This window comes from Ursus arctos, unplaced genomic scaffold (genome assembly GCF_023065955.2).
Source record: "Ursus arctos isolate Adak ecotype North America unplaced genomic scaffold, UrsArc2.0 scaffold_25, whole genome shotgun sequence".
Taxonomy (NCBI): Eukaryota; Metazoa; Chordata; class Mammalia; order Carnivora; family Ursidae; genus Ursus; species Ursus arctos.
The window spans coordinates 20,738,902-20,762,185 of NW_026622930.1; the positions used below are offsets into that span (position 1 = coordinate 20,738,902).

The 23,284-nt window shown below is 33.9% G+C and overlaps 1 protein-coding gene across 1 annotated transcript in view; it reads left to right on the forward strand.

Annotated features, from left to right (window-relative positions):
* The window catches only part of GTF2A1 (general transcription factor IIA subunit 1), a 44,624-nt gene extending 21,984 nt beyond the window's left edge, over nucleotides 1-22,640 (forward strand). The window contains exons 7-9 of the mRNA XM_026519398.4: nucleotides 1,989-2,309; nucleotides 8,077-8,166; nucleotides 17,737-22,640. Coding sequence (XP_026375183.1) covers nucleotides 1,989-2,309; nucleotides 8,077-8,166; nucleotides 17,737-17,844 — 519 coding nt within the window. The 3' untranslated portion in view covers nucleotides 17,845-22,640. The remainder of the gene's footprint in view (nucleotides 1-1,988; nucleotides 2,310-8,076; nucleotides 8,167-17,736) is intronic.
* Nucleotides 22,641-23,284: the final 644 nt, after the last annotated feature.

The following is a 23,284-nucleotide window of genomic DNA, read 5'->3' on the forward strand; positions in this document are numbered from 1 at the left end:
AGGAGTCTTTGCAAGGGACTGGAGATTTAGGAGTGAACAAGGCAGACATGAATCCAGTTTCATGAAGCTTATGCATTTTTAATATACAAAGTATCATGAAGTCCTACTAATTCTTAGTCGTTTGTTTTTTTCAGACTGCAATTTTATCATGTTCGCAGTTCCTTAATGTTAGAAACTAGTTTTCTTTTCTTGGACTCTCTCGTCATTTCCTTAGTTCATGCTTTCATAATTTCCCACTTAAAATACTATTATTATTTTCTCAATAATATATATATATACCTATGTATAATGTTAGCGTGTGTGTGTGTATAAAAAATACGATATATTACCCTCTTAATTGATTTCCTTGCCTCTAATTTTAGGCTTTCTAACTTGTTACTCCGTATTTTATAGTTACTGTTCTAAAAATCTTAAAATCTTTTAATGACTTCTCATTGCCTGTTGGAAAAAGTCTAAAGTCCTCAGCATGGTTCATAGGATCTTTGTTTTTTATGGATCTTATTTTTTTGATCTCTTCAGGTTTATTTCTTGCCATCCTTCTAGTTATTTGCTTCAGCTGCTGTTTAGATCAAAGTTAAATCTTTGTACCTACTTCTGTGCTCTGTGTTAAACTCTTGTACTGTGAGGACAAAGACGAAAGAGAAATGGTTTTTTCTTAAAGAACTTAGGTACTTTAAAAAGAGACACATAAATATGTAATATCCATATTATAGTATGATGATTGAGGTAAGATCAGAGAAGCATTAATATAGTCGATTTACAGCTTTCCAAATTTTCACTTAATGTTATTCTTCTACTTAGAATGCCGTTTGACCTTCCTTCTAGCAACTCCCTTTACTCCCCCCAACAAACAGAGCAACTGAATAGAAAAGCCTGGCTAATCTTCCAAGCACAAAAGAACCCACGTATTACCTATTAAGAAGGGTTCCCTGACCATACCTTGTCTGAATTTAGTCTTCTCTCCTGTGTTCTCATAACACCATATCATACTTCTGTTACACCTTCTATGTTTTCAGTTGTGTTACTGCTTTGTCTGTTGCACTATTAATCTGTAAACTTCTTAAGGGAAATACTGTCTTCTTTTGCATTCCTTGAACCTAAAGGCAAGTAATTGCCATTCACTTTTTTTATTTACCACTAGGTATTCTCTTTTTATTTATTAATTTATTAATACATATAATTATAAATATATTTATTGTAAAAGATAGAGTTAATATTTGTTAATACGTTCTTTTTGAGTTATGGTTTACCTTAGAATTTTAGATGCAGAAACAGAAAGGAACTTTAGAAATCATCTGATCTGGTGTGGTTGCATGGTTAGAATCAGCTAGAGAGCTATAAATGATCAGATTTCACCTCACACTAATTAAATCAGAATACTAGGAGTGGAGCCCAAGTACCAGTATTTTTAAGTGACTAGGTAGTTGTAATTTGCAGCCAGGGTTGAGAACCATTGATCCTAGTTTGACAGTGAAGTGATGAAAGCCAAAGGAGGTTAAATGACATGCCTTTGCTATATCTCTATCTGGGATCTTAGACAAAACTGAGGCCCAAGACTTCACATTTTCAGTGCAGTGTTCTCCACAGGGAGGCAGTGTAACATAATAATTAGAGCAGAATCAGGCGGCTTGGGTTAATATTTTGCCTCTTAGTGACTACAAGCTTGGTAAGTTACTAAACTTGTCCATACATCAAGCAAATAAATTAACCATATGCATAACTCTTGGTTTGGAATTTGCCGTGTACATAGCAAGTGCTCAATAAATATTTTCAGAAAATCTTTTTTCCGTCAGACTTTGAATGGTAAAATGGAAGTGGGATCATTAAACTAGTTAAACATTCCTTTTATGCTTTGGTGGTTTTAACTGTATGAGATATGGCATTTTTGGTGATTCTTCAGCATTAACGCCTATTTCTGTGTGCCATAAATTGAAACTGAGCTACTTAGTCTTCTTACTAGTTTCTAATATGGTTTTCTTTTGCCTTAGGTACTGGCCCCTCTTCCTGGAGGAATTTCACCACAGACGGGTGTTATCATTCAGCCACAGCAAATCTTATTTACAGGAAATAAGACTCAAGTTATACCGACAACGGTGGCTGCGCCTACACCGGCACAAGCACAGATAACTGCAACTGGCCAACAGCAACCACAGGCCCAGCCTGCTCAAGCACAAGCCCCGTTGGTGTTACAGGTTGATGGAACTGGGGATACATCATCTGAAGAAGATGAAGATGAAGAAGAAGACTATGATGATGATGAGGAGGAAGACAAAGAGAAAGATGGAGCTGAGGATGGGCAGGTAGAAGAAGTAAGTTTATAGTAAAAGATGTGAAATGAGAAACTACTCCATCATTTCTTTTACTTGGTGCCAAACTGATGAAGTATATTCAATTTTTTCAGAGGCCGTTAAGGTGTTGTACAATATAGGATTTTAAATATAAAGTTAGATTGTTCTAACCTAATAAGGTTTTTAGATGGTTCTGGTTGTATTTATCATCGTAAAATACTGTTTCTTATAGCTAGTAATAAAAAATAAATGTATATCATACTGAGTTGTATTTATAAAGGGGGTAGAAGTACAAGTAATTCTAATTTTCTGGCTTATGCTTTCACGATGTGATTTACACATAAGACATAGGTAGAACAGATAAAATGAGGTTAATCTTTTGCTTCAGTAATTGAAAAGGTATGGCAACATCTGGGAAGAGAGGAGACTTGAGGAAAAAGCTAAATGTTACAGATTTATTTATAACTTCCTTTTGGTCTGTATTCTGTACTAGTTCCTTACATCACTTTACCTACTCTTAGTGTCTGTCTTGAGTTAAACAAACCATTCTCTCTTATTCATCTTTAGTTATATATTTGTAGAAGCATATAAATATATCTTTGTTTTCTTTGGTGTTCCCGCTTATTTACTTGTGTTCAAGATGTTTGTCTTAACCACAGTTTTCGTTGTTAATTGCTTTCTGCAACTTAAGATGTAATTTTATTTTAGGACAAAAATCTTTATATTTAATGTTTTTAAAAAATACTGTTTTATTAAATGTTGAATAGATACAAATGAATAAAAAATATTTTCACATAAAAACACCCTTATGTCCACGTCTAGTTAAAAATAATCCCATTATGGGGCACCTGGGTGGCTTAGTCAGTTAAAGTCCTACTCTTGATTTCCACTCAGTTCATGATCTCAGGGTGGTGGGATCGAGTCCCACATCAAGCTGCACGCTCAGCACAGAGTCTCTTGAGATTCTCTCTCTCCATCTCTTTTTACCCCTCTCCCAGCTTACCAGTGCTAAATAAATAAATGAATAAATAAATGAATAAATAAATAAATAAAATCTTTAAAAAAATACATAATCCATGATTTTATTGAAGTCCCTAAGTACCTCTCTCCAACCCCCATCCTCTTCCTTCTGTCATCAGGTTAACCATGCGTATGAATATTGTGTTTATCATTAACTTGCCTTTATGTTTACCATCTGTATTTATCTTCCTATAGAGCATAGTGTTTTGTTTTGAACACCCATTTATAACATAAATGGAGTAATTCTCTATTCTTCTGCAAGTTGATTGCTTTTTTTTTTTCTCAAGGTGGTATTTCTGAAGTTCGTCTAAGTTGTTGTATATACTGGTAATTATTTTCATTATTGAATATACCATAGTTTATTTCTCCATTTCTTTTCTGATGTGATGGGCATTAGGGTTGTTTCTATTTGTTTACTGTTAACAGTTATAAAATATTTTGGAGCATGTCTTCTGGGGACACCTACGCATGACTTTTTTTTAAAAGTATCATACCTAGTCATTGAATTACTGGATTCTAGGGGGCGCCTGAGTGGCACAGTCGTTAGGCGTCTGGCTTCGGCTCAGGGCGTGATCCCGGCGTTATGGGATCGAGCCCCACATCAGGCTCCTCCCCTATGAGCCTGCTTCTTCTTCTCCTGCTTACCCTGCTTGTGTTCCCTCTCTCGCTGGCTGTCTCTGTCAAATAAATAAAGAAATAAGATCTTTAAAAAAAAAAACTGGATTCTAAGGCATGCACATTTTCAACTTTACAATAAAATGCCAAATTGTTGTACTAATAAGTCTTCACCAGTACTATATCGTCAGTCTTCTTAATTTTTGCCAGTCTAATAGGAAGAAAATGGTGTTTGCTTTTGGTTTTAATTTGATTACTTATGAGATTTAGCATCTTTGATTTCTTCATGTTTTCTCTTTAGACAACCAAATATTAAAAATGGCAGTTTTTCGTGCCTCATTGGCTTAGCCCTCCCGAACAATATTGATAAGAAATAGCAGACACCTTTATCTTGTTCTTAATTTTAAAAGGAACCCTTTTTATAATTCACTATTAAGTATAATGTTTATTATAGGCTTTTTATGGACACCTTTAATCAGGTTAAAGAAGTTCCCTTCTATTCAGATTAACTAAGAGCTTTGCTTTTTTAAATTCTAAATGATTGTTGAATTTTGTTAAAGTTTTTCTGCAACTGTTAGATAATCATACAACTTCTTATCCTTAATCTGTTATTTAATAACTAATTGCACTAATTGGTTTTCTACTTATAACCAATTTTGTATTCATTGGCTAGCACAACTTGATTACCCTTTTTATGAATTGCTGAATTCACTTTGTTCAGGACTTTTTCATGTACATTCATGTACTGTCTGTGATTTTTCTGTTCTCATACTCTTCTTACTAGGTTTTCAGGTTTGTGATAGCATTATAAAATGAATTCTGGCGAGTGTTCTGTCTTCCTTGGACTTTTTTTTTTTTTTTTTAAGATATACTTAATTCTGTGAGTATTTGTTGAAGCATGCTGCTAAAATTATCTGATTCTAGTAATGTCCTTACTCTGTTCAAGTATTGTTTCTTTTTGAGACAGTTTAGATGAGTTATATTTTCCTAGGGCTATATATGTAAATTTTTAAGTTAGCATAAAATTAATGATAATCATCTTTTTGATACCAGAATCCTTTGTAGTCATTTCCTTTTTTATATTCACATTTCTGATTTTGTGCCTTCTTGCTCTTTTTTTCTTGTTCAGTCTAGCCAGAGGTATGTTGATTTCATTAATGTTTTTTAAGAATCAACTTTTAGCTTTATTCTCTCTAGTGTATTTTCTTCTATTTTATTAATTCTTGTTCAGACTTAACTGTTTTATTTGTAGAGTTACGATCTGTGTAATGTATGCATCCTTTGAAATTGATTGGGGCTAGCTTTATGTGGTCAGTGTTTGCATATGCTTCCTGTATATTTGAAAAGATTTTTTTGCAGTTGTTGGTTGTCTTCTGTATGTACTATTAGAATTAGATTCTTTGGATATTCTATATCCTTACTGACATTTTTTGCGTGCTTTCACCATTACAGATTAGTGAGTGAGATATGTTCAAATCTCCTACTGTGATGGTGTATTTATTTGTTTTGTTGTCATTATGCTTTTTATATTTTGAACCTAAAAATCGATGCACATAAGCTGAAACTTACACTTTCCAGTGAACTGAGCCATTTATGATTATGTAGTTCCCTGCTCTTTATCTCCAGTAATTTTTTTTGCCCATACAGTCTGTTTTGTGTGATATTACTAGAATCATACTTTGTTTCAGTTAGGATAGCTCTTTTCATTATTTTACTTTCAAATTTTTTTGAAATTTTTTTGATCCCTAAGCTTTAGGTGTGTCTTTTTTATGTGGAATACTGCCATGTATGCTGTCATCTTAAAAATTTTTTACATGGGCCAAGACTATTCAGTAGGAAAGGAATGGTCTTATTCAATAAATGTAGCTTGGACAACTGAATATCCACATACAAAACAGTGCAATTAGACTCCTGCCCCACACCTTATACAAAATTAGCTCAAAATGGGTTGAAGACCTAAAAGTAAGACCTAAAACTATAAAATTCTTAGAAGAAAATAGGGCAGAAGCTTCATAACACTGGGTTTGGAAATAGTTTCTTAAGTATGATACCAAAAACACAAGCAATAAAGGAAATAACAGATTTAGTAGATTAAAAACTTCTGTATGTCTGAGGATAATATCCAGAAAGTTAAAAGACAGCCTAAAAAGTAGGAGAAAATATTTGCAAATCCTCTGTCTGATAAGGGCTTAATATCCAGCATAGAAAACTTTTAAATTCAACAACAAACAACTCTATTCCTAAGTGGCTAAAGGACTTGAATAGGCATTTCTCCAAGGAGGATGTACAAATAGCTAACAAGCATATGAAAAGATGTTCAACATCAATAATTATTACAGAAATGCATATATCAAAACCACAAAGAGATACCACTTCACATTTACCAGGATGGTGGTAATCAAAAAAGATAAAAAAGGAAACATGTTGGTGAGGATGTAGAGAGGTTGGAACTCTTTTGCATTGCTGGTGGGAATGGAAAATGGTGTAGCTGCTATGGAAAATGGTTTGGTGGTTCCTCAAAATGTTAAGCATAAAATTATCATATTACCCAGCAATTCTCCTAAGAATATATTATAAGAGAGTTGAAAATGTCATTCAGACAAAAGCTTGTACACGAATGTTCAAAACTGTTTCCAAAATCCAAAAATGTAAATAACCCAAATGTCTATCAATTGATGGATAAATTAAAATGTGAGTTATCCTTGCAGTGGAGTATTATTTAGCCATGAAAAGGAACAAAGTACTGGTTTATGCTACAACATGGATGAACCTCACACATTATAAGTTAAAGAAACCACACCACATATTGTTACATGTGTATATTGTATGTTTGCATTTATATGAACTATCCAGAGGTAAATATCTAGTGACAGAAAGCAGATTATTGGGGGGCTGGGGAGAGGTGGGGATGGGGATTAAGTGCTTAATGGTAAAGGTGATGAAACTGTTTTGGAATTAGATAGTGGTGATAATTGCATACATTATTTATCTACTAAGTATGACCGGTTGTACACTCTAAAATTGTTAAAATGGTGAATTTTATGTTATATGAATTTTATCTTAATAAATTGGTTTTACATTTACATTGGTGATATCTATTTTAAAGAATATGTATACATACATGTGTGTGAGGTATAAGCCTATGCTTAATATCATCTTGATTGTTTTCCTTTCCACTTTTATTTTGTCCTGTCTTCTCTTTCTCTGTTAATTAGAAATCTGAGTTATATCTTTTATCTTCTCAAATAACCACTGTGCCACCCAGGCGCCCCCTCAAATAACTGAGGTCGGGTTTAACATAGTTGGTCATTTTATGCTCTAGTTAGATTTGGCCTTTAATTCTCTTTGGGACTGAGACCCCCTTCCACCTCACCCCTCCCACATGTATCCTTTTAATCTAAATGCCTTAGTTGCAGTACAGGCCTCCACCATTACCATCACGATGGTAGACATGCTAATAGTATAAATAGAGTCTTAGTCCTCCATGTATAGACAAGCCAGATTCCTAGGCTCCCCCTTTTCTCCTCCAACTTCACCACTGTTTTCCCTTTTACTCTGCTGCTGCTCATGGTACATAGAACCATTATCTCATTAAACCTTCATATTTTCTTATGTCTCTTCTAGGCATCTTAAATGTTATTAGAGTAATTTTGTGCTATTCTGAAAGAATGAAGGAAATAAACATCTTTTCTTTCTTTTTTTTTTTTTAAAGATTTTATTTATTTATTTGACAGAGAGAGAGGCAGCCAGTGAGAGAAGGAACACAAGCAGGGGGAGTGGGAGAGGAAGAAGCAGGCTCCCAGCGGAGGAGCCTGATGTGGGGCTCGATCCAAGGACTCTGGGATCACGCCCTGGGCTGAAGGCAGATGCTTAACGACTGAGCCATTCAGGCGCCCCAAATAAACATCTTTTCTGACTTAAAAGTTATATAGCTTAACTATTTTTATTTTTGATTCTTGCTGGAATTTCAGTAAAATTGGCAAAGTCTTATAAATACATTTATGGTATATACATGTGTGTGTATATGCTTCTGTCTGAACCTTCATTCTCAAAGAATATCAAGGTCATTGTATTTCTTTTCCTTGAATATTAGGAGGGCCTTTTTTTAGTAATACATGAAGTATAAATAAATACTCCTCTTTCTTATTCGTAGGAGCCCCTCAACAGTGAAGATGATGTGAGTGATGAAGAAGGACAGGAACTCTTTGATACAGAAAATGTTGTTGTATGCCAATATGATAAGGTAAGGATTTTATCAGGTTACTGACATTTTTTCTGTTGTAATTTCTTCCCTAAATATCTTTTCTAACTTGTTCAAACATTTGGGCAGCTGATTGATGCCTCTCATATTCAGTATAAACAGGGTGAATGTAGGCATTGTTATGGTTTAGTAGATTATTTTAATAAAACGAGAAATTATTTGTGTAGCTTTACATTTGAAAAAATGTGATGAATGAAATCATGAGGAGAGGGAGGCTTCTTTCAATTTATACTGTGTCCTAACTCGCTAACAAAGTTAACAGTCACTTTGGGGTTGTCCTTTAACATTAATAACCCAGTCGAACAACCCTGTTTTCCCTTTAGTTTAAACTACTTCAAAACTAAAAGGCTCTAATTGAATTTTGTCACTTTTTTTATTACTAAGGAGTGAACTAGGGCAATAAACAGGACTGCTAACTAACAAATAGATATGCTTTTACTGAAATCATTTTTAAAATTATTTATCATTGCTGTGTTTTCAGTAGCATTAGATATTTTTAAAGTAGGTCTGTGAGAATTAGATATTGAATTATTTTTTCCTAATTCTTCAAAAGGATGCTACTTGCCAAGTATTTTTGTTATAGTTATTGGCATTATTGTTGAGATTTTATTAATTATTAAAACATTTAATTTGGAATAAAATTGTTTTCTATAATCATTAAATTTATAATAAATCCACAAATTATATTGCATTTATAATTTAATTTCAGCAGTGGTTTTTACTAAATGATGAAAACCCTAACAGAGGCAATTGGGCTTTTGTTTGTAAGCAGTACTCATTCGCTGAACAAATGCTTCTTAAGTGTCTGCATGTGCCAGACACTGGAGCTATAGTCGTGATCATGCAGAATTGTGCCTTGCATGAATTTCCTTTACAAATGATGAAAATATTGAATTTGTGTTGCTTTTATAGAAATGAATCTTATAAGTAGTCATGCTTATTGCATATAAATAGCCATACTTATTGGAAACATATCTATAGGGGAAATGTCAAAACAGTTTTATCATTTTGTAATGAAAAGGTAAAGTCAAGCCAGTTACTTGCAGTGAGATTACAGAGTAACGTCAATGAAGTCACTCATAAACAGAGTTATCAGAGCATCCACTTTTGTACTGTGTTACTTTTGGTGAGCATTCTTAAAAACACCAGGGACATGATAGTAGATGTAATTTTTTGTTACAGTTGTGTACTGGAAGAGTATTAATGTTAAAATCGATACCCATAAACCTTATGTTGTCAGGAAATCTTAAAGGAACCTCATGCAACCAAATTAGCCAGAACACAGTTTCATGATGACAAGATGTCAGATTTATCAGGCAAAAGAGACCTTTACCTTAGCTAGATTGAAGAATATACTTCTAAACATTTTCATATTGTAAGAAAGGTTGTATTCTCCTTTGGTACAAATTGTACACATAATATTTTAAATGTTAAAATTGGTTTGTTTTGCTTCTAGAGACATTTTAATGTTTTAGACAGAAATCGAAAATAGCTTTAAGTAGTTTGTTGAGCGATAAACAATTTTAAAGTTTACAGAGATCTAATTTTTAGAATCAAATGAGTTCTTGAGGGCTGGGCTTGGTGTTTTAGTCAATAATAAAGAATGCTGGTGTTCTATGAATGGTTAAAATGGGGTTGGATATGGTTTGAGCCAACCTGAATTTTAGGATTTTATTTTTGAAGCCTAAGCTTTAGAGTTTCAACAAGGAGTCAATTTTAGTAACCATTGTAGAAAGAATAATGAAGTTTATGTTGTTAGTCAAATCAAAATTGTAGTTAAACGTAATAATGAAGCAGAGTTCTCCCTTATTATGATAGATAAGGACTGATGGCATCAACTGTTGAGGCTTCAACTTATTTATTGGTAATTTTACTTAATATGTTTGTCATTAGGAAATTTAAGAGCCCTTGTTTCTGAAGGGCTGAGTATATGGACTATTTAATCCTGAAGCTTTTCTACACTTCCTTTTTGCAAGTTGTCAATATAGCAGAATGTGATCACTTTCTTTACTTGTCTGGGGAATTTTTTTTCATGGCTACTCATCACTTTCTTGCTTATATAATCCCATTGTCTTTCAAGTTGCAGTCACTTGGTTCATGTTGGAAGTAAATTTGTATGCCCACTTTTGGATACTTACTACTTTCTCTATAGGGAGTCAAAGAAAAAAGGAGACAGAGGTCTTTTCATTCAACAAATAGAGTGTCTGTGATGTACCAGGGCACTGTGCTAGGAGGTTGAGATACACTAGTAAACAGAGTAAAACAATCCCTGCCACTGGGAAGTTTAGTTAAGGGAGACGGATGGTAAAATATAATAAGTAAATTATTATGGTATGTTAGAAGCTGATAATTGGTAGCAAAGGGGATAGGTTACAGTTTTTAAAAGGTTAGTCTTGTTAGATCTTTTGAGAAGATGACATTTGAATGAATCCTTGAGGAGAGTTAGCCTTATCATTATCTGGTAACAGAGCCTGCCTGTTGTGTGTGAGGGGTGCATGGAGGCCAGAGTGGTTGGACTGGGGATTCAGGGGAAGGGATATAGTTAGTAGATTAAATCAGAGGTAAGTGGGACAGGTGGTATGGAAGTTTGTAAGGACATGGGCTCTTATGAGCGAATTGGGAAGTTATTGGAAGGTTTCAGATAGAAGTAGTATCACTTACATTTTAATTCTAAAAGGATTACTTTGCCTTATTTGTTGAGAGAGGCCTTGTGTAGAGGAAGCAGAGTTGAAACAAGGAGACTAACAGAGGGATATTATAGTAATCCAAGTGAGAGACAGTGGTGACTTAGGCTAGAGGGATAATATTAGAAGTGGTGAGAAGCAGCTGCATCTTGGATATGTTTTGAAGGAAGAGTTAGCAGGATTTTCTGGCTCTTCTTGAGAAGTGGTAGAAAAGAAAAAGGGGAATCAAGAATGATTCCAAGGTATTTTGGTGAGGAACCGGAAGGAAGAATGGAGATGCCATCAACTCATGTGGGAAAGGCCGAAGATGGAGCATGTTTGGGTGAGGAGAGTGATTGTTTTTGAACATGACAAGTTTTGGTATGTCTTTTGGACATTCATATCATCCATCTTAAGATGTTAGGTTTAACATCTTATCTACATAAGTGTATTTTTAGACCAGAAATATAAGACCACTTAGCACAAGAGTTTCTGCTCTGCTCTTTTAACTTTACTTTGTTCTATTTTCTTGTAATAAGAAGAAAAATTTGATAAATGTGTATATGGCTTAACTCAGTGGTATAGAGGAAAAGCATGGGTGTAGTTTTCAAATAATACATAGTGTTGTGTGATTTTTTTTTTTTTTTTTTAATTAAGTCCCAGAAGATAGAGCTAGGATCAGTGAGTGGAAGTTTGGAGGAAGCAGATTTCAGTAAGGGGAAAAGTATGAAAGACTTAACAAGAGAATAGGCCCAGAATGGAATAACTTAATTTGCAATTCTTTGTCGCCTGCTTCTAATCATACTCAAGCAGAAACTGAACAACGGCTTGCCAAGAATATGCCATGGAAATGTTTGTATTGGGAAGTTAGACCATGAAATTTTATGAATGGGTTCTCAGAAAATATCTATACATAGTGAGCATTTCTGGATTATTAATATGAAATGGCCTGATTTAGTAAGAAGTGTCTTGGGTTTGAGAATCATCTTTGCCACTTACTTCCTAGCAATATGCCCCTGGTCAATTCATTGAACCTCTCCAAGCTATGATTATCTCTTTTGAAAATGAAAGCCTTAACTACTTAATTTTGAGGTCCCTTTAGATCAGAGAAGAGGGAGAACCATGGGTCCTTTTTTGAAGATATGGAGCTTAAGCTGAAAATTGAATGATGCATGGGATTTATTGGTAAAGGGAAGAAAGGTCATTTCAGTTGATTTAAGTTTTATAACTCCTTTTCTCCTTAAATCTATGAATTGCAAACAACTAAAAACTGTAAATGAAGGTAAAAGAGGGAGTGCCCAGGGTCTGGCCCAATCTGAACACTGCCCTTCCCCTTTTGGCTTAATTGTAGATGCACATAGGTTTTGAAATCTAAGTGACTGGGTGATCAGCATTCCCTGAGATGTATTTGTTAAATACTGCCATGTATAAAGTTCCATGTTAGGTCTCGAGAAAACTATAGGAGTTTTACTTTGGTAGAAGAAATTCTTCATAATTGTATATACTTAGAAATGATACTAGAAATGTGTTGGGAATGACACTGAAAATTAATTATTAGGAGAGACTACTTTTAGCTGATGTGATTAGGGAACGCTTTGAGGAGAACACAGTAATTTTGAGGTGGATCTTGAAATAGGAATTGAATTTGTAAAAATGGGAGCAAGGAATGATACTTCTTTTGATTGAAATATAGTCTTTGAGGAATGTGGAGGTAAGAGGTAAGCTTGGAAGATGAGTTACCAGGTCATTTAGAAATAGAAATAGTCAAGCAGAAATGATTGGTTAGAACTGTGCTTCTGGCAACAATGTTTATAAGGGAATTGGAAGGAAGGCGAGAGTGAAGCCTGGAAATCAGTTGGAAAGTTATTGTAATAAATCAGAACAATAGGCTATTGATGTGGTAAACTAGAAGATGATTGATGGCCATTGAGAAAACAGTTGCCAGGTGTCCTGTAGACAACTAAAGTAGAATTAGAGATAAAGTAATTAGAGGTTAGAAATATTAATATCAGTATGGATATTAATGTTGGACCATAGCATTAGAAGAGTTAGCAATATGGAAACTGTTACTGTATGTGAGGAAGAGAATGGTTGTAAACATGATTCCAATATTGAGGATAGAAAGTGTCCTGGTGGTCTAGATAAGAATTAAGAACAGCCTAAGGTTACATGGTGTAGACATAAAAGGAGTTATGGAGAAAAGGCAAAATAGTAGTCTAGAAGCATCAGGGAAAACAAAGGGTATTCCTATTTTAAAAGTTTACCAGGATAAAATTTTCCTATGGAAAAAAGGGACACATGTATATATAAACCTGGCAAAGATAAGATACTTTGCAGAGAAATATATTATTAATGAACACAACTATTGAGAGCTGTAAAATAGTACTAACTGCAAATACATTTATTTCTTTAAAAACTCACCTAATGAGTGAATAGGACTTTTTGTTTGTTTGTTGTTTTTGTCAAATTTAACGTTATTAAGAAACCAGTTTGGGGGCGCCTGGGTGGCTCAGTTGGTTAAGCGTCTGCCTTTGGCTCAGGTCATGATCCCAGAGTCCTGGGGTTGAGCCCCGTATCGGGGTCCCTATTCTGTGGGGAGCCTGCTTCTCCCTCTGCCTGCTGCTCTCCCTGCTTTTGCTCACTTACTTGCCCTCTCTCTCTCTCTCTCTCTGTCAAATAAATATATAAATAAATAAATCTTGTAAAGGAAAAAAGGAAACCGATTTGTCAAAAAAAAAAAAAAAAAACCAACCGAAACAAAAACCAACAACTTGGCCAGCCACAATGGTATGAAACTAGAAATCAATTACAAGAAAAAAATTGGAAAATTCACAAATATTTGGAGATTAAACAGCATGCTACTGAACAATCATTGAGTGAAAGAAGAAATCAAAAGAAAAAGCAAATCTTGAGACAAATGAAAATGGAAATACAGCATACCAAAACTCATAAGATGTAATAAAAGCACTCTTAGAAGGGAAGTTAATAGAAACAAGAAACATCTCAGCCTAACTTTATATCTCAAAGAACTAGAAAAAGAACAAATGAAGTCCAGAGTTAGTAGAAGAGAGGAAATAACAAAGATCAGAGTGGAAATAAATGAAGTAGAGACTAAAAAGACGCCAGAAAAGGAGAGTGAAACTAAGAGTTGGTTCTTTGAAAAGATAAAATCAACAGACCTTTAGTTAGACTGACCAAGAAAAAAAGGGGTAAGACTCAAAATCAGAAGTGAATGGGGAGTTCTTATAACAGATACCACAAAAATACAAAGAATCATAATACTACTATGAACAATTATATGCCAAGAAATTGGACAACTTAGAAGAAATGGATAAATTCCTAATAAAAAACCCTCCAGCAAACGATCATGAGACCAGAGGGCTTTACTGGTGAACTCTACCAGAATAAAGAAGAAATTCTTCAAGAAGAAATAATAACAGCCCTTCTCAAAACTTTTCCAAAAAATAGGAGAGGAGGCAACCCTTCTAAACTCATTTTACAAGGTCAATATTACCCTGACACCTAAACCAGACAAAGGCACCACAAGAAAAGAAAATTATAGGCCAGTATTCCTGATTAACACAGATGCCAAAATCCTCAACAAAATATTAGCAAACGGAATTCGGCAATATAATAAGATGATCATATACCATGACCACGACCAAGTGGGATTTATTTCAGGGGATCCAAGAATGATTCAACAATGTGGTAACTGACCATGTTAACAAATCAATGTGGTACACAAATCAATGTGGTAACTGACCATGTTAACAAAATAAATAACAAAATTCTTATAGTCATCTCAGTAGATGCAGAAAGGGCATGTGGCAGAATTCAACATCAGTTTATGATTAAAAACTCTCAAGAAAGTGGGTATTAGAGGTAATGTATCTACCTCAACATAATAAAAGACATACACGACAAACCTGTAAGTAATGCACTTAAAGGAGAAAAGCCGAAAGCTTTTTCTCTAAGATCAGGAACAAGACAAGAGTGCTTATTCTTGCCATTTTCAACATAGTATTAGAAGTTCTAGCCAGCGCATTTAGGCTAGAAAAGGAAATAAGAAGCATCCAAATGAGAAAGGAAGAAGTAAAACTCACTATTTACAGATGACCAAGTATTATATATAGAAGACCCTGAAGACTCCACCAAAAAACTGTTAGAAGTAATAAACAAATTCAGTGGAGTTGCAAGATAAAAAAATCAGTATACAAAATATATTAGTATTTCTGTATGCTAATAACAAACTATCAGAGGGGGAAGTTAAAACAATCTCATTTATTGCATCAAAAAGAATAAAATACCTTGGAATAAATTTAACAAGAAGATGAAACGTGTGCAACAAAAAACTATAAGACATTGATGAAGGAAATTGAAGAAGAAACAAATGGAAAAATATTTTGTGTTCATTGATTGGAAGAACTAATATTTTTAAAGTGTCCGTACTACTTAAAGTGATCTACAAATTCAACAGTTTCAATGCAATCCCTATCAGAATGTCAATGGCATTTTTCACAGAAATGGAACAAATAATTATAAAATTCAAAAGACCCTGAATAGCCAAAGCAAACTTAAGAAAGAGAGGAGCATCATGCTTTCTGATTTTATTTTTGTTTTTTATTTACTGTATTACAAAGCTGTAAGAATCAGAACAGTATGGTATTGGCATAACATTAGACATGCAGATCCATGGAACAGAAAAGAGCCCAGAAGTAAACCCATACATATGTATTCAATTGATTTACAACAAAGGAACTAAGAATATACAGTGGGGCCATATGCACCCCAATGTTAATTGTGGAAGGAGCCAAGATGCCCTTCAACAGATGACTGGATTAAGAAGATGTGGTCCATATATACAATGGAATATTACTCAGCCATCAGAAAGAACGATTACCCAACATTTGCAGCAACATGGACAGGACTGGAGGAGATTATGCTAAGTGAAATAAGTCAAGCAGAGAAAGACAATTATCATATGGTTTCACTAATTTATGGAACATAAGAAATAGCAGGAAGATCAGGAGGAGAAGGAAGGGAAGAATGAAGGGGGGGTGAACAGAAGGGGGAATGAACCATGAGAGACTATGGACTCTGCAAAACAAACTGAGGGCTTCAGAGGGGCGGGGGTGTGGGGGACTGGGATAGGCCGGTGATGGGTATTAAGGAGGGCACATTGCATGCAGCACTGGGTGTTATACGCAAATAATGAATCATGGAACACTACATCAAAAACTAAGGATATACTGTATTGTGACTAACATAACATAATAAAAAATTATTACAAAAAAATAAAATCAGAAGCTATATACATAAAAAAAGAATATACAATGGGGAAAGGACAGTCACTTCAATAAATGGTATTGGGAAAACTGGACAACCACATGCAAAGGAATGAAACTGGACCACTATCTTACAACATAAACAAAAATCAACTCAAGATGGATTAAAGACTTGGATGTAAGATCTGAAGCCATAAAACTAGAAGAAAACATAGGGAGTAAGCTCCTTGACATGGGTCTTGGTGATAATTTTTTAGATTTGTCACCAAAAGCAACTGCAACAAAAGCAAGAATAAACAGGACTACATTAAGCTATAAAGCTGCACAGCAGAGGAGACGATCAACAAAATGGAAAGGCAACCTAGAGAATAGAAAACATTCGCAAATCATATCTGATGAAGAGTTAATATCCAAAATGTGTGGAGAACTCATGCAACTCAATAGCAAAAAAGCAATTCAATTTAAAAAATTGGCAGAACTGAATAGACATATTTCCAAAGAAGACATAAAATGGCCAACAGGTACATGAAAAGGTGCTCAACATCAGTATTCGTCAGGGAAATATAAATCAAAACTACAGTGAGATATCAGCTCATACCTGTTAGAATGACTGTTATCAAAAAGATAAGAAATAACAAGTGTTGGTGTGGTGGTGGAGTATGGGAGCCCTTACATACTTTTGGTAGGAATGTAAATTGGTATAGCCACTATGGAAAACTGTGTGGAGGTTCCTTGACAATCCAGAATAGAATAGCTATATGATTTAGCAGTTCTGCTTCCTGAATAGTTATTCAAAGGAAATGAGAACACTAACTCTGAAACGTTTATGCTCTCCCATGTTCATTGCAGCATTATTTACAGTAGCCAAGACATGGAAGCGACCTAAGTGTCCATCAGTGGATGAGAGATAAAGTATGGTATATATTTATATACACATGATGTAATATTCTTCGGCCATAAAAAAGAAAGCAAGTTTGTCATTTATGACAACAGTGGGTGGACCTTGAGGCATTATGCTAAGTGAAATAAGAGAGAGACAAACACCATAATATCTCACTTTTGTATTTGGATTCTACAACCAAGCAAACCCCCCCCCCAAAAAAAAAACAACCACCACCACCACCACCACAATGAAAACCAAAAACTGAACTCACAGATACAGAGAACAGATTGGTGGTTGCCAGAGGCCAGACGGTGGAGATTGGGGCAAATGTGTGAAGGGGGTCAAAAGTACAAACTTGAAGTTATAAAATAAATAAGTCATAGGGGTGTGATACACAGCACGATGACTAGTTAACGCCATGTTATATACTTGAAAGTTGCTAAAAGAGTAGATCTTAAAAATTTTCATCACAAGAAAAAAATTTGTAACTATATATGGTGATGGGTGTTAACTAGACTTATTTATGATCATTTTGTAATATATACAAATATCAAATCATTATGTTGTGCAGCTGTAACTAATGTTACATGTCAATTACCTGTCAATTAAAAGAACAATTTATAAAGCAATAATGTGCAAGACAAAGATTTTTTGGTGTATGAATGGGTTTTTTGTTTCCTCTTTTGATTGTATCTCTTACATTCTTTTTTTGTTTATTTAGATACACAGAAGTAAAAACAAATGGAAATTTCATCTCAAGGATGGCATTATGAATCTTAATGGAAGAGATTATATATTTTCCAAAGCCATTGGAGATGCGGAATGGTGAAGAGTTGGTTCTTTTCTTTTATAAATAAAACAAAGAAACTTAAAAAAAATTTAAAGTGGACAGTTTGAAACTTGGGACATATACCAACCAAAACTTAACTTCTGCATGTCAGAAAAGTGCAGTAGACTCAAAGCTACTGGAACAAAGAGACCTTGACAACATAGACACTACTAACTGGCAAGCCATGGAACTGTAGCACCTGGGGTTGTTGGGGTGGGGGAGGTTGGGGTTTTGGAGAACCATAATTGTTGATTTTAAATACAGGTACCTGCCACCAGTAATTAGCATGTAAAGCTTTGTCTATATTCCTTCCTCCAACTTGGGTTCAATCAGAAGATACTTGTTGGAACGAACTGAAGAAAATTCCCTTTTGATAGATTGAACTGAAACTGCTTATTGTATGTGGTTATATTTGGTAAAAATTGCGTGTGAGCTTTTTACAAAAGGGTAGGAATTATGGTGTTGAATTTTAATTCACTTGTATAAGGAAACAATATAGAACTCATTATAGGTCTTAAATATTTTTACTAGCTATTCTCCCTCAGTAATATATACCTCTTCCTTCCCTGCTTTATGAAACATCTAAGAGTTAAAGGAAGTAATCAGTGATCACAGTTTGGAGACAGAATTTGACCCAAGAATGGTTATTTATTTTAATTAGGTTTTCATACTCATTAAATATAATTGAAAGACTTGGGCCTCATTGAGTTGAACAGAGTTAAAATGACAACTTTGGTTTCCTTACAGAAAAATATTTGTTTCTTTTAGTCCCATACCTTATAAAGAAACCCCAGAGTGGCTCCTCAGGAATACAGTTTTATTTCACAGAGGTACCATCTAGCTGAAATTATATACATAAGAATAGATAGAGATTTTTTTCCTGATGGGCTGAAGTAGATGCTTATATATGTTTAATCTTTAAGCTTAACAGACATTCAGATAGCATTCTGTGCATTGACTGAAGCATTGGGCAGGTAGTGAGGACCTGGATTTTTTTAAAACAGTTTAGTAATTATAAAAGTTTCTTGTGTTTACTAGTAAAGAATTTAAAAACTATTCTAATTGAACAAAAGTTTTTTAATTGCAACTTTGTAATTTGAGGGAGAAATTTTGGGGTTAGAGAGGGTTGGGCCGCTAAGTACATATTTACCTCTCTTTCATTTGGTGGCCCTTCCAGGCCATTGGTAATGTAGACATGGGCTCCAGTTTGCACATTGAGAAGAAAGCATAGAAATTTGACTTGTATATTAAGAATAATAGAAATTTAATATGTATATTAAGAATGCACAGCTCTGTATTCTGTAAGGGGCTCTAAAGAACAATATGGCAGTGCTGTGTTCTGTGTGAACTAGTTGCCTGGGAGAATTGTAGGAACACTTGTCTTCATCTGTGTTTTCTTATAACTGATTCTTTTTCATGGTCTATCTTGACAAAATTCACATGTGTTTAAGTTACTTGTATATATATTTTTTTAAGTCTTCCATTTTTGTCTTCCTTTTATTTGCCTTTGTGTGTGTTTCCAGAAATAACATAGAAACACTTCACATTGCAAAGAAAAACTGTGAGCTATTATATGTTCTTTTAACACAAATCTTTAAACTTCTTAAAAAGGCTAATCAATTTTTTTTCCTTTTTCTTTTTCTTTTCTTTTTCTTTTTTTCTTTCTTTGCCTACTTCCCACCCCACGTACCAGCTTGGTCCCTTTAACTTATGTTCTGAACTTTGGTGTAAATGATGGTTTCTAGCATGCTAGTAGTTAGGTTTATTTAGATACCATTAACTGGTAATACGGTTTTGATTTTTACTATATTAATTTAGTTTTTTGGAGGGGAGGTTTATTTGTTTACCCCACTACTCTCAAAGCACACACAGGTTTTTTTGTTTGTTTTTGTTAATAAGTCTGGGAGAAGAGAAGGGAGGGGGTGAAATCACAGAAGTCTTGTTGTTCAGTTGTCTTCAGTATAGTTGCTAGTAGGTTTATATTTACCCAATGAAGAAGTCAACGACCTGAACTACCTATAAAAGTTTAGCAGTGCTGCAATGTTGATTGAAACTCTTTGGCTATATCGTAGTTCTTCTGCTACTGAACCTTGGATTACTATATGATATACAGCTCATGTTTTGGGCCTTCTATGTAGACAAACATTTGTATTCATAGTAGAGTTGTATACTGGCCTGTTTTTATAACGTTATTTTCGAACATGAACAACCACTGCTTTCAGAGTGACTCACTAGGGTTATTTTGAAGCAGGAAATAACCATTTGTATTTGCACCTGTGTATTGCATATTAATTATGGTGTACTTGGCAAATGCTTTTCTTTTACCTGTGAAAATTCTGAAAGCCGGTCCAAACAACACTGCATACCAAATTGTGCTCTTATATATTACTGCATCGTGTTCCTTTTTAATCAAATAGAATGTTTTGGTTTTATTATAGTGGCTTGCTATAAGAATGCCACTTGCTTATCTTTTACTGTACTTGAATTCTTAATCATGCTTTTACATTGTATTTAACAAATCATTTCATTAGGTTCCATAAAATGTCATTCCTTTGAAAAGGCAAGGATTCCCACTTTCAGAATTTTAAAATGGAAATAACATGTTTATTCAAAGAGGGAAAATAGTTCAGACTTGGTATTATGGAAATAAGTAAAGGTTTCAGAAGAGGATTTGTTTAGATTTGCACAGATGGTGATGGCACCTTTTACTACAATAAAAAGATTAATGTTAACAGTGCTAAGGAAAATTGACACAAAATTACTAGGTAACGTGTGGAAATGTGTGCCTTTCAGTATATGTACTCTTTTTTGGTGGTCGTTTGGATAATCAGACCATTTGAATTGCCTGAGAGCACATTTAATTTCTGTGGAGAGCCACATGTGGCTAAAACAACTTTAGTGTGCAATTAGTTTCTGGAGTAAAATGTCTGTTATATGAGGGGGATCTTTATATTGGGCTTTTATATTTTTTTAAATGTTCACATTTCTTTCTGTTAATTAAATGCCATCATATCACATTTATATTGTTGCCTCTCTTAAAATCAAAGCCACCTTGATGTTATTCTTTGGAATACATCAGGATCTGAGCGGTGTGTATAGTGATTAAAATGTGTTCTTGAAGAGCATATTCTAATAGATTTTGGTTTTAGCAAGAACATAAAAATATAATAGCTTTTGTATAAAGATTTTCTTTTGCTATATTGAAAATCAAAGATTTGGTTTTCTTTTTTCTGGCTTTTATGGAGGAATAAAAAAGGGTTGTCTCCCTCTAAGAGTAATTTTTGGTTACTTTACAGCAATAATGTCACCCATCTTTTCAAAAGGTAAATATGCCTTGTACAGGAAAATAGACATAATTTCCTCTTGGGAGTTCCCTTTATAACTTAGCATTTTCTTCCACTTGAGAAAATTCCTATATTTTCAGATTATTTCATCTTGAACTTTTTTGAACTTTTGTGCAATGGAATATTTTATTGATCCATCTTTGTACATTTTCATTTTATTTCATGTCTGTTTCCCATCTATCTGTCTGAGTCAGCTATTTCAGATTTTGAATTCATTGGTTAAAACATAGTTGCTTTAAATAGTTCCTCATGAGTTTATATTAAATAGTTTTGCATTTTAATCTATTATGCTATGGAAATTATTCTGAAGTTTATAATTCCCTTTTTAAGCCTGCCTTAGCCTATCTTTTGTCATTTTTTATGATTTAAGGAAGAACACACCGAACTTAATATTTGTGTTTATTTTGAGGAACAAGAGAAAGGTTTTTTTCCCTTAAGGGAAGAACTGCATTGAATTAGTAACTACTATTTTAGTCAAGGTTCCTTAAATCGGTCCAGTATGTGTCAGGGCTACAATTTTGGGGGAGGGGCTAATCCTTTTGCTGTTCTGAGCTACTATTGTCAACTGCTGTTGTACATACTGTTATGTGTAAGGGCGTAAATATATTTATTATGTTTGTAAAATTCATTCTGTACAATTGCAGATCAAGGTTGCTCTTCTGTGATATACAGGATATTATGTTTTAAAGACCCATCTTGGAATACAATTAGAGAACTTAGTATTTTGATGTACTAAGACCTATTTTAAGTTTAATATTCTACCTTTGCAAAAACTTTAATTAAAGATGTTATTTAAAAAAGAGTAATGTTGCTTGCTTTGCTTACTAGTGTATAAGATTGTTATATAGATAACTGAATAAAACTATACAGTTTAGAAAGGAGAATGCTTTACATTGTTAATAAGTTCCATTTATCAAAAGAAAAGGGTACATTAAATTCTATATCTTCAAAATAAGTAGGGTGGGATGTCAATCTGAAATATTAAACTGTGTTACAAGTTCTTAGTAGCTTTTAAGAATAGTTGTATTTTCTAGACACACAGGAATTTAAATTGGGCTAAATTCACCCCAACAAAATGTAACTAAAAATTGATATAATTAACATATTGTAATAAATGAGTAATTCTCCAAAGAATAGATTACTTAGGATAAAATAATTTGAGGGCATATTTGTTTTTTAATTACTCTGTTTAGCTAAATCTTTTCCTTAGTTCAGAGTTTGTAAATAATCGCATAATAGGAGAACTGGATTATTGAGGTTTGTATTACATATTATATATTTTGTGTTATTTTAGAAGGTATTAAATAGCAGGTATTTTAATTTTATAGTTATTTAAAATGAATCATTAAGAAGGTGGCTTTTTTGTAATTTTTTTATCCTGTTACTACTTTAGGAAACAAGCAAATTTTAACCATTAAAACAATCATAATAAAGACATTTATTGCCAGCAAATCTTGTATTTTTGCACTTTAAGCTATGTTGATAATTTTACCACTTTGGCCTCAGTTACTTCATCTGTAAAATGATGACTGTGGTTTTGAGGATTGAGGTATAATGTATGTAAAGCTCTTAGAATTGTGCTTGGTAGCAGCAAGCACACAGATGTCACATATACATTTCATAATTATTTACATAATTTAAAATGATTAGTGGAGCTGCAAAATGTTTTTTTTTAATGGTGAAAAATAGCAAAATAGAATGCGATCTGATGAAGTTGAGGCAGTGAAAGATTTGGTTACGCTAAACAAATGAAGCCAGGGAGGTTGGGTTAGTGAAGCAGTGATTGTAGCAGAACGTGGCTGAGGGAAGAAAAGTGGACAGGTATAGGAGAGGGTAAAATGAAACATGGTTAGAAGGCTAATTTAAGCTTTTCTTTTTTTCCCCCTAAAGGAAACATATTCTGAATTATAGGTCTAAAATAGGTTGAATTTTCCCAAAACTAAAATTCATAGAATTGCAGCATTTTAAAAAATTACACAATTCTCCTAAATGTCAGTGGCTTCTTCCCAATTCATTTAATGGAGAAAAACATTGATACTAAAATACTGTTACAGAAAGATTTTGAAGCTCTGATTACCTCACCCTGAGTCTGACCT